The sequence below is a fragment of the Theropithecus gelada genome, chromosome 6 (genome assembly GCF_003255815.1).
Source record: "Theropithecus gelada isolate Dixy chromosome 6, Tgel_1.0, whole genome shotgun sequence".
Taxonomy (NCBI): Eukaryota; Metazoa; Chordata; class Mammalia; order Primates; family Cercopithecidae; genus Theropithecus; species Theropithecus gelada.
Window position 1 is genome coordinate 75,532,305 of NC_037673.1, and position 11,882 is coordinate 75,544,186.

Below are 11,882 nucleotides of genomic sequence, written 5' to 3' on the forward strand. Positions count from 1 at the left end.
CCTGATCTCTCCAGCACCTAGAAGTCAGTGACATCCCCCTGACTCAAGGTAGCATTTCTTTCTCACAGGAATAAAAAACATTCTGGACAACTGCCCAAGATTTCCCAATCGTGACCAACGGGACAAGGATGGTGATGGTGTGGGGGATGCCTGTGACAGTTGTCCTGATATCAGCAACCCTAACCAGGTTAGTAGGATACTGGGGAATTCAAACTCCAGGCTGAATTCCTCTATGCAAAGACTCATTTAAGACGGGTGTCTAGAAAAACAGCAGAGCCTCTTAGCTGTTGCCACTTACCTAACAAAGCAGAGGCGGAGAAAGGACACACTGTGGGCCTGAAGATGGTGGGATGAGCACCACATGAGATCTGAAGCCCTAGGGACTATCTCCCAGGCTGTCGATTGCCTGTGAGGTTAGCAACACGAACTTCATGATGCTCAATACAAGTATTTCTCCTGCAGAAAGGAAAATGGAACATGGAAATTAACCATTGGGAGCCTTGTGTCCCTTTAGTCCCTAAACCCCTACACAGCCTATGTATGGACATTTCAGATTAAGTTCAGCCAGTGATGTGTTGCATCTCCCTTCTCACTCCTCCTTCCTGTCTGGATAATTGGGTATGATGTGTCATTTATTTTTAAAGCCCTGAGACAGGGGAGTCATGGTTGCCCTCTGTGACTCACTCACGATTTTGGCCAAATTTCAAATTGCAGAAGCAAAGCAAAATCAACTTGTCTTCTCCCCGTGCCTATGGCTGGCTCCCTCTGACCCATGCCGGAGTTCTATGCCTCCACCTGCCACCATGCTGCCCCAGCGCCCCTTTCCAATCAGCTCATCTGGTGTGTGGGCAGCCCATCCATGTAGCTTGATATTTTAGAAGGCTTTTTTGAAAATTCAGCATTGTGCCTACACCAATATGGTGTTGTCCTTTTGCAGTTTTGCACCACCCCAGTTCCAGAGAAATAATTCCCTAAATCCAATGATGATGGGTGAGGTCTGCCTTCTCTGGAACATTCTGTACATGCAGGCCCAGGAATAAATAACATGCGCTGTTCTCTTTGCAGTCTGATGTGGATAATGATCTGGTTGGAGACTCCTGTGACACCAATCAGGACAGGTATGGCATGTCTCCCAACTACAGAGAGCCAGATGCAACATCCGGAGAGGGTTTTAAATTTCAGAACTTCCTGCCGCTCCATTCCTTGGGATCTCTCTGGGTTGACTGAGCTGCTGGTGGGATAATAGCCCTGCCTTTGGTCAGGATTACCATGAAAATTCTCCCTGAAAGTTCTGTATAGGGGATAACAGTGTCAGAATAGGGTACTAGGCACTCCAGCAAGTGAGATCTATTTCAGGAGAGGTAATATAGCATCATGCTTCACAGATGGGCTCTGGAATAAGACAGCTAGATATAAATCTCAGCTCCTTCTCTTACATGCCAGCTAACTTTATACTAATACTTATTACCTAATACTTCTGTGCCTCAATTTTCTCATCTGTAAAATGAGGATGACAGTAGATCTAGCTCATAGGACCGTCGCGAAGATGGAGTTGATCCATGGAAAGTGCTTATTACGGCTTCTGTTACATAGCACTCAGTAGATATTAGCTCTTTTATTTTTATCATCTTTCAGCTCAGGAAAACTTCACCATCGTCCCAAAATAAAAGGCTGTCAGTTTGCTGAGGGACTGCTATTATTTTCTGGAAATTTCCTTGAAATTTTTAAAATTCCGTTTCCCTTACTTAAGTGGAATTGTTCTGTGGAAGTGAGTTTTGTCAACCCTCCTAGCTCAACACAATGGAGTCCTACATTAAGACTCAAGGCTGGATCAACTGATCAGATACTGGAAGAACATCACCAAAAACAGACGTGTGCCACTCAGCCCTAGAGGCACCTGCAACCCAAGGTTCTAAACCCTTTCATCTCCTTAGGGAAGTCTTACAAAGGCAGCTAGGGCAAGGATGAGAGGGAAAGGATTCTGAAAGACAAAGCAAAAAAAGAGGTAATTTCTCTCCTGATAACCTGGATCAGAGGTTGCCCTGTAGAAACCAGTTCTTGACCCAAACCTTACTCAAGGATAGCTCCTATGAAGCCACGTCTCTCTTTTTTTTTTTTTTTTGGAGATGGAGTCTTGCTCTGTCACCCAGGCTGGCGTGATCTCAGCTCACTGCAACCTCCACCTCCTGGGTTCAAGCAATTCTCGTGCCCCAGCCTCCCGAGTAACCGGGATTGCAGGTGTGTGCCACCATGCCTGGCTAATTTTTGTATTTTTAGTAGAGACACGGTTTCATCATGTGGGCCAGGCTGGTCTTGAACTCCTGGCCTTGAGTGATCCACCTGCCTCAGCCTCCCAAAGTGTGCATCTTTTTTCATTATGCTGTGTCTCCTTGCTGCAAAGTACATATAGTCATCCCTCAGTATCCCAGGGTGTTGGTCCCAGGACATCCCTCTGCCCCCAGGATACCAAAATCTTCAAATACTCAAGTCCTTTATATAAAATGATGTAGTATCTGCATATAACCTATACCTGTCCTCCCATATGCCTTAAAAATCCTCTCTAGATTACGTAATACCTAATACAATGTAAATGCTAGGTAAATAGTTATACTGCAGTGGTTTCTTATTTGTCTTATTTTATGTTATTTTTTATTGTTCTTTTTCAAATCTTTTCAATCCTTAGTTGGTTGAATCTGCGGATATGGAACCGCGGATACAGAGGCCCAACTGTACTAGCTAAGTGAACTTAAACATTTTTCACAGTCTCTTGGCATCTCAGCTTCTTCACCTGCAAAGAGGAGATAAATAAATGCATCGCACAGGTTATGGTGAAAATTCAAGATAATGTAGATAAAGCTCCTGGCACAGCACTGGCCCAAGGGTGACATGCAGAAAGCAGGAGCCATGTTATTCTTGGTATCACAGTACAAGGAAAGGCACGTCAGCAACAGAGCCTGACGTCAGATGTCGCTCTCCTCTTCTGCAGGGAAGGTGGGACTGTATCCTGACAACTGCCCTAAATAATGTGCATCAAGAATGTTCCCTGGTGCAGGTCATCTTGCACTCTGACTACTATCTACATTAATTTCTAAAATATCCTATCCCACCAGCCTCTAGATATTTGCCCAAAACAAATGACTCATTCTGCTGTGCTTTAATTCCCACAAAGTTGAACCTTGGAGAAGAGGACAGGAACTGCTTGTTTTTGCATAAAAATGTTCAGGGCTCTATAGAAAGGCTGCTAATGGAAATAGCTCAGTCTTGTGTTTTATAAAGCAGCCTGCTGCATGCATAGGGATTCTGCTGTTTGAGCCACATCATCTTCTGCTTGTCCAGGCTGGCTTCACTTTTGCTGGACTCTTTCTGTCCCCCTGTACCATCTGGAAAGTGTGGCCATAGAGCGTGGTCTGGTCCCTGGCTTCCCTCTCCAAGAGGGTGCAGGGGCAGCTCCTGGCCCAGGACAGGCTGCAGGTGGACCAGGGCCAAAGGACTACTGATTCTTTTCCAGAGTAACCATGAGCGGTCTCAGACTCCAGGACACCTCTTGGAGGCAGGGCAGACGCATCTTCAGGTGTCCTCTCAGCCCAGAAAGTCAGATGGACAGAGAAGGAGAGTTCTGAGAAGTCCTTTAGACCAGCACTGAGCCTGGCCTACATGCTCCCCTCGGGAAGGCATGGCCCTGTTCACTTAGCCCTTCTCCCCATGGCGTTCAGGTCTGAATCCTCATGGGATCCACTAGCCACGGATTGTGAAGAGTAATATCCAGAAAACACTGCAGGGCTTCCTAAGAGTCAGTACTTTTTCATATATTGAAATTTAATATGCAAATCCTGATTTTCATCATTTAATCTTCGTAACAACCCTATGAGGTGGGTACTATTTTCATTTTACAGATGAGGACCCTGAGCCATAGAGAGGTCAGGTGTCCTGCCTGAGGTCACATGCTGGCCAGTGCCTCAGCCAGGATTTACACTGGGCTGTCTGGTTCCACTGCCTATCACTCTGTTCCCCTCACACGTCCTCTGAGTTGAATATTATCTAGCAGTTCCCAGGGACTGATAGGAGCATCTGGTCACAAATCATAGAAATAGACCCTTATCTTCTTGAGTAGGAAATGACTCACTTGTTTCAAGAGGGCGAGGATGGGAAAAGCTGTCTCCGAGGCCCATAGGGCAGCCTTGTCTGAGGGAATGACCCCAGTGGGCTTGATTTTAAAAGCCATCCCTGGTTTAAAAATAAAACCTCAAGCACAGACTCTCCTTCCTAAGAATGGATCCTTCCTGTTCCTGGCTGAACTGTGAGCCACATCACCTGTCCTATCTCCCGCAGTGATGGAGATGGGCACCAGGACAGCACAGACAATTGCCCCACCATCATTAACAGTGCCCAGCTGGACACCGATAAGGATGGAATTGGTGATGAGTGTGATGATGATGATGACAATGATGGTATCCCAGACCTGGTGCCCCCTGGACCAGACAACTGCCGGCTGGTCCCCAACCCAGCCCAGGAGGATAGCAACAGTAAGCAGGCTCAGCCCAAAGCTGCGCAGCACCCCTGGGCTCCCTTCAGCCAGGCACGTGGGGGCACGCCTCTCTCCAGGCACCAACTCAGAACATCCCCAGCTCCCATCAGCTGCTTCTCCATACCCGGCCTCTCTGCATAGCTGCAGCTTGTGTGGACAGCAGATATCTGGTAGACACCAGTCTCCAACTAAGTCAGTACTGAGCTGCTTTGCATCTTCCTGAACAACCCTAGGATGCCATCATACAGGGAAGCAGCCACACACTGTGGCTCAGTTCCCAAAGGGCTTGGAGAGCTGCTCCCCCATCTTACCTGCCACCTGCCACCTTCCACTGGGAGTCCCAGAAAAGGAGCAGGATAGAGAGAATGGCACAGAAGTGGTATATGCCAGGTTCACAAACACAGATGCCTGTGGGGGCCAGGCAGATAAGAAAATGTCTGCACCAAGCCAGACATGAGACAGCAGGGAGTGTTGGGGACTGCGGTGACCTGGAGAGGGCCTGCCCGTCCACAGCAGTGCACATGCAAAAATGCCAGCATGTGAGCTGAACAACACACACGTGGGGGCCACATTCAGTCTAGAGGCCACCAGAAGTTAGTCTTAGAGATATTCTGGTAACAATAATTTCCCTGTTTTCTACACATTACAGTCCAGAAAGTGCTGTAGACGTTTGCTTATGTGAGGTCAAGCTTAAGATCCACCAGTTGGTGAACCCAACTGTAGGTAATAAGAACTTTTATGGGGACAGAGTGGAGGGCAACTGTTCAAATTGATCTTTCTAAAAGCTCTGGGAGGACTGGCCTGGTCACCCAGTACAAGGACTCCAGGATGGGGCCTGGGACCAGCTCAGACATGACCCCAGGGCTCCTCTCCCCACAGTAATGGGAAATCATGGCCCTGGTTGTAGGAGCTTGAGCCCTTCTATTCCTCATGCAGCCCCTTTCCCTGCCAAGGAGTGGCAGTGGGTGTGAGCGCTATTGAGCCCCTGTCCTTTTCCACCCCACTCAGGCGACGGAGTGGGAGACATCTGTGAGTCTGACTTTGACCAGGACCAGGTCATCGATCGGATCGATGTCTGCCCAGAGAACGCAGAGGTCACCCTGACCGACTTCAGGGCTTACCAGACCGTGGTCCTGGATCCTGAAGGGGATGCCCAGATCGATCCCAACTGGGTGGTCCTGAACCAGGTGAGTGTCACATGGGCAGCAACGGCTCAGCCTTGCCTCTCAACAGAGGCGCTTCTGATAGTGGTAGGTCATGTTTAGAGGGTGCAGACAATGAGCCAGGCATTCTTCACATCGCTCTTATTCCTCAACAGCCCTATGACAGACTACTTCAATTATGCCCATTTTACAGAGGAGGAAATTGTCTGCTACAGCTTTCATGATTGTAGCATCTTAATGATGGTAGCACTGTGGTAAGTAGCTGAGATGACTGCGGTTGGGACCCAGGCAGTCTGACCCTAGAACTGACACTTCTGATCTCTGCAGCAGACTGCCTTCTGCGTATCCTCCCCATTGTGTAACCAAGAAAGGCAAGAACAGAGAGGCTTAGTAGATTTTCCAGAGTCACAGAGCAAGTCACATTGATTAGAAGTATATGTTGTATGTTCCTCAGTTAAAGGCCTGTTCAATCAGTTTAAGTGACAGTCTCAGCAAACTTATTTCTATTCAGCTTTGAGCTTATTTTAACCTTCTTTACAAGCACATGCTTTCTTTGAGCACATAACACGATAGAGCAACTATTCAGATGATGAAGTCTTTATATGGAGGTCACACATCACTGGCCACTCACTCATGGTGCCTGAGGTTTTCAGCTTCCTCAGGGTTACTTGACCCCTTCAAGACTGTTCTGAACTCCCTCGCCTCTCTCTGCAGGGCATGGAGATTGTGCAGACGATGAACAGTGATCCTGGCCTGGCAGTGGGTACGTCCAGGGCCTCAGTTGCCACTCGCATAGAATTCTTCCAGCTACTGGTGTGGTTTGTCTGTTGTTCTAATCTTATCTGGTTCCTACAGGGTACACGGCTTTTAATGGAGTTGACTTTGAAGGGACCTTCCATGTAAATACCCAGACAGATGATGACTATGCAGGCTTTATCTTTGGCTACCAAGATAGCTCCAGCTTCTACGTGGTCATGTGGAAGCAGACGGAGCAGACATATTGGCAAGCCACCCCGTTCCGAGCGGTTGCAGAACCTGGCATTCAGCTCAAGGTATTGGTGGTTTGAAGTCATTCATCGCCCTTTCTTCTGGACCCTTCATCTTTTTCCAGATGTTGTGTTTTCCCATATGGTACTTAATCTAAAAAAATTGATGCATTTATGCTAACGTTAGAGTCAGGGAAGACGACAGCTGACCCAGGGCCTTGCCTTCGTTCCTGTGTACCAGCTACATTCTAACCTCCAATGGTGGGAATCCCAGCCTACATGAGGTCAGAGAGAGGGGAGGTTTAGAGTGCACCTTCAGGCACACCGTGTTGGAAACTGGCGAATCAGTTTCATCGATAGGTCCAACTTTGTACAGGAGGGCTCATGGGCTACTTGTGTCACTCCTGCTAGGACACAAGGCTGACTTAAGTAGCCAGACGTTTGATGGGAGCCCTCATTGGGCAAATGTAGGGAGCAGTGGATTTGCAGCAGGAACAACATGGAATGTGTGGTGGAATACTGGGCAAGGCTTAGTAGTAAAAGGTTGGGGTCACCTCCATAGATATGACATTTAAGTGTTTATGCTTTGTTTCGAATCCAAGGCAGCCGGATGATAACCATGACTGTAACCTGGATCATCACTTCAGATCCAGGAAGTGGGAAGGGTGGTGCCTGGGTCCTGTCCTAAAACCTTGCTTGTGTCATCGTCCAGGCTGTGAAGTCTAAGACAGGTCCAGGGGAGCATCTCCGGAACTCCCTGTGGCACACGGGGGACACCAGTGACCAGGTCAGGCTGCTGTGGAAGGACTCCAGGAACGTGGGCTGGAAGGACAAGGTGTCCTACCGCTGGTTCCTCCAGCACAGGCCCCAGGTGGGCTACATCAGGTAGGTGGAGGCCCCATCTCCTTACCTTGCCCTAGAAGCAAAGCACCCTCTGTTCTGCATCCCAGAGGCTTCACTTCCCTGAGCAGCTCTGACCTAGGATAGTCCCCAAGGACATGCCAGGACTTTTGTGACTGCAGGGTGGGGAATCTAGAAAAGAAGTGGGGGAGAAGGCACTCAGACTCAGACAGACCACCCGGACAGGACAGAAGGACCAAGATGGGGAGAGAAGGAGCAGAGTTGAGGGGAGGACCCAGCGTTGTGGGGTTGGTGCATTTGGATGGCTGTGCCCTCCTGCCATGCTCTGAAGAGAAACCTGAGGGTGGACATGCCAATCAGGATGAGGTAAGAGGTGTGGAAGGGTCTCTTCTCCACACCCTCCCCTGTGGCACCTCTGGGCCCTGTGTAATCACTTACTAGTGCACGTTTCACCCTGACTGCACTATGCCCCTTACAGTCTGTCTTCCCTACTGGATCACAAACTGCATGAGAGCAGCACTCATATCTTTATTTTTTTTGAGACAGAATCTCACTCTGTTGCCAGATGGGAGTGCTGTGGTGTGATCTAGGCTCACTGCAACCTCTGCCTTCCTGGTTCAAGTGATTCTCCTGCCTCAGCCTCCCAAGTAGCTGGGATTATAGGCATGTGCCACCACACCCAGCTAATTTTTGTATTTTTAATAGCAATGGGGTTTCATCATGTTGGCCATCGTGATCCGCATGCCTTGGCCTCCCAAAGTGCTGGGATTACAGGCGTGGGCCACCGTGCCTGGCTGTATCTTATTTTATCTTGGTCTCCCCAGTGCCTAGCACGAAGTCTGGCATCTACTACACATGGCACGAACTAATCGTCATGTAAGCCAAAGTAGTCTGTCTTGTTTCTTTATAGGACTTTTTTTTTTTTAGTATTCTCTCTTGGGAGTTAGGAGGCTTAGGGCTGTATCTTTGAAATGTAGATAGTGTTCTTCATTTGAACTTGCAGATCAACACCCATCCTAGCCTATGTAGTATATTGAGGAAGGAGTACTGAGTGCATTCTCCTCCTCAGGGCAGGAAAACAGCCTCGTGGAAAAAAGAAAGTCATGAGGGCAAATCCATGTTTTGTTTCTCTTTGTGACATTATGTCAAATGTACTCTTTTTGTCTCACAGTAAGATGATCATGTTCTCAGCCCTATTAAGCCCAATGCCCCTTTTTTATAATATTTTGAAATGCCCCCTTTTCCATCCCAAAATGGAATCATAGAAATTACAACCTACCTACACATATAATCTAGAAAATCAGAGTCCTAACAATATAATAGAGAAATAAGAATAACTTATAACAAGATAATTTAAATACTTGAGCACAGCCACACCAGAAGACAAAATGAAATAGACACTTGCACCCATACCTAGAATCACTATACAGGTGACACTCTAACACAGACTGCTGTGTCAGTGACTTAAATGTTACACTGGTGTTGATGACAGCAATGTCAATTTCTCAAATGGTGAACATTTTAGAATGTTAATTTTCAAACAAAGTACTCAGTAGTTTTCTCAATTTACCCTGGAAAATACAGTTTACATTAAAATGTGTGCAAAATATATTTGATGTTCACAACTGAAAGGGAGTCAGGTTCTAGGCCCTGATAGTTGCTCTTTACCTACCCTGGTGTCTGAGGAACACTCCAGAAGTGTAGGGAATGCAGGACAGGTTTTGATTGTTCTCTCTAGGGCATTGCACGCCATCCAGCATCCCTGGCTGCCATCACTCAGTGCCCCTGTGACAACCCAAAGTGTCCCCACAGATTCCTCCAACTCTACTTAGGGAGAGCTGAATCCTGTGGAGAATCAAAGCTCTGAGATTCCACCAAAAGAGAGAAATCAGACCAAAGGAAAAGCAGAAGTCTTTAAGCATGGTATATAGCCAAGGCGACTCACATGACAATGAAGACACAAAACTTTCTCACTCATGACATCAGGTTTGGTTTGGTTTTTAACTCAAGTTTGATAGTGTGCCCAACATCATGTTAAGCCTTGTGAGAGACAGAAGTTGGGAAGAAACACACCCCCAGACATACACACACACACAGGGACACACAAACGGTCCCTGCCCTCAGGGACTTCCAGTCTAGTAAGTAAGGGGGAACAGCTACAGCATAATCCAGGTCAGCGAAAAATGGAGCCTAAAACAGAGTAAAGACACAGGTGTGTATAAGAAGCGGGGCCCCTGGGCCTCACAGTGAGCACTTTACCCGGGTTGGATTTCATGGAGACCCCTCCGGCTGTGTTGTCCGCAGGGTACGATTTTATGAAGGCTCCGAGTTGGTGGCTGACTCTGGAGTCACCATAGACACCACAATGCGTGGAGGCCGACTTGGCGTTTTCTGCTTCTCTCAAGAAAACATCATCTGGTCCAACCTCAAGTATCGCTGCAATGGTAACGTGCATTCTCATTACTGTTCAATATTGTTACTAGAATTAGTCAAATACTGCCACCTTATTTTTATACCGCACTTCCCCCCCAAAAGCCCAACGCTCATACCACGTAGTCATTAAAACCTGATAGTCCCTGTGTACCAGAAGTAAAAAGCAGATCGCATTTATCCTATTTTATGCATGTGGAAATTAAGACTCACAGAATTTGACTGCATGGTTTAGGGTTTGGGGTTCAGTGAGAAATCCAGTCAGATTTAATTTACAGGAAGTCTTTATTTTTTCATGTAGTTAAAACATAACCATAGATGCAAAACCCACTCTGCCTGCTGATTTTCTGTAGGGCCGGGAAGGAGCACTCCCGGGCTTTAAGCCAACGGTTTGCAAAGCAGCCTGCAGGAGAAGATGGCGGCGAGGGCCTGCGGGGTCTCCTGGGCGGGCTAACAGCGCCCCCTACGGGACGCCTGCGCCGCGGGCGGGGGTCCGGGTGGAAGGAACCTCGCTAACCTCCCTGTGCGCATTCCTATTGCAGACACCATCCCTGAGGACTTCCAAGAGTTTCAAACCCAGAATTTCGACCGCTTGGATAATTGAACCAAGAGAGCAATCCGTAACTGCTTTTCCGAACACTAAAACCATATATTTTTTAACTTCCTTTAATTTTCTTTATATACACTGTGGCTTTCTTTTACCAACCCAAATAAATCAAAATGTTTTATATGAATGTGGCAATAAAGGAGATCATTTTTAAAAACCGTGTTGCTCAGACATTGCTCTTGTGTGAGGGATCCCCGTTAACTTGCAGGGTGGTGGTTTCTTCTCAGACCCGGTAGCCGGTAAGATGAGCCTGTGCGTGAATCACAAGGTCCAGGCCAGAGGTCTCATCTGGGGTCCCCCCAGTTTGTTCCATACAAAACGCCTAACCGTTCCATGCTCACCTCGGCAGCTTCCTTATTTTGGCTAAGGAGTCTCGAGAAACACATGTTCGGGGGGCACCTTCCCTAGGAAGGTGTTTTTCTGACCTAGTCCTGGGACAGATTTGCCCAATTCTTTCTGATGCTCTCCACCCATCCCACACCTTCCAGACTTCCATTCTGGCCCCTTCAACGTCATTCTTAAGCTTATTTATATATTTGGCTCCCCCTAGTGGATTGTAAGCATATTGACAATAAAGGAGCATGTCATTACAATCAATATCCCCTGGTACCTGGAATGTAGTATATAGCCAATAAATGTTTGCTGAATAAACGAAGAATGAATGAATGAATGCCTCTTAAGTGAAAGGACAGTAGAGTGTATATGATCATAAAAGCCCTCCTCAACTCAAAAAGTCACAACATATCCTCTATTTATGGTACCAGTAGCTGGATGTACAGGGCAGAAACTTGCCTAATTTGTACACTAGCCTTTCTTGTATCTCAGTTGTAAGTCAAAGATACAAGAAAATTTGTATAAATTCTCTAGAAATTTAGTTTCAAAGAATTTGCTGTGTGGTTATAAATTTTCTTATCCCAGAATTCGTAGAGATATATTAAATCATTTATGAAGAAAAAACACCACAGTTTTACCATGACTAAGAGTGAGAAAATACAACGGTGCATGCATGAGACCTGGGGGATTTCTGGACATCCTCCTCTCGTGTACAGACTGGAGAAGTGTGTTGCCTTGTAATCCAGGACATCTGATCTCCTACATCAAAAACTCCAATGGGGCCGCGTGTGGTGGTGCTTGCCTGTGGTCCCTAGCACTTTGGGAGGTCAAGGCAGGCAGATCACCTGAGGCCATGAGTTCAAGACCAGCCTGGCCAACATGGCAAAACCTGTCTCTACTAAAAATACAAAAATTAGCCGGTTGTGGTGCCACTTGCCTGTAGTCCCAGCTATTTGGGAGGCTGAGGTGGGAGAATC

At 47.2% G+C, this 11,882-nt stretch overlaps 1 protein-coding gene across 2 annotated transcripts in view; it reads left to right on the forward strand.

The window, feature by feature from the left end:
* Positions 1 to 10,729, forward strand: part of THBS4 (thrombospondin 4) — an 88,697-nt gene extending 77,968 nt beyond the window's left edge. For both annotated transcript variants that reach the window (XM_025388204.1, XM_025388203.1), the window contains 9 exons: positions 69 to 187; positions 1,066 to 1,118; positions 4,330 to 4,523; positions 5,534 to 5,712; positions 6,403 to 6,451; positions 6,544 to 6,740; positions 7,387 to 7,559; positions 9,840 to 9,979; positions 10,508 to 10,729. In XM_025388204.1, coding sequence (XP_025243989.1) covers positions 69 to 187; positions 1,066 to 1,118; positions 4,330 to 4,523; positions 5,534 to 5,712; positions 6,403 to 6,451; positions 6,544 to 6,740; positions 7,387 to 7,559; positions 9,840 to 9,979; positions 10,508 to 10,569 — 1,166 coding nt within the window. In that variant the 3' untranslated portion in view covers positions 10,570 to 10,729. The remainder of the gene's footprint in view (positions 1 to 68; positions 188 to 1,065; positions 1,119 to 4,329; positions 4,524 to 5,533; positions 5,713 to 6,402; positions 6,452 to 6,543; positions 6,741 to 7,386; positions 7,560 to 9,839; positions 9,980 to 10,507) is intronic.
* Positions 10,730 to 11,882: the final 1,153 nt, after the last annotated feature.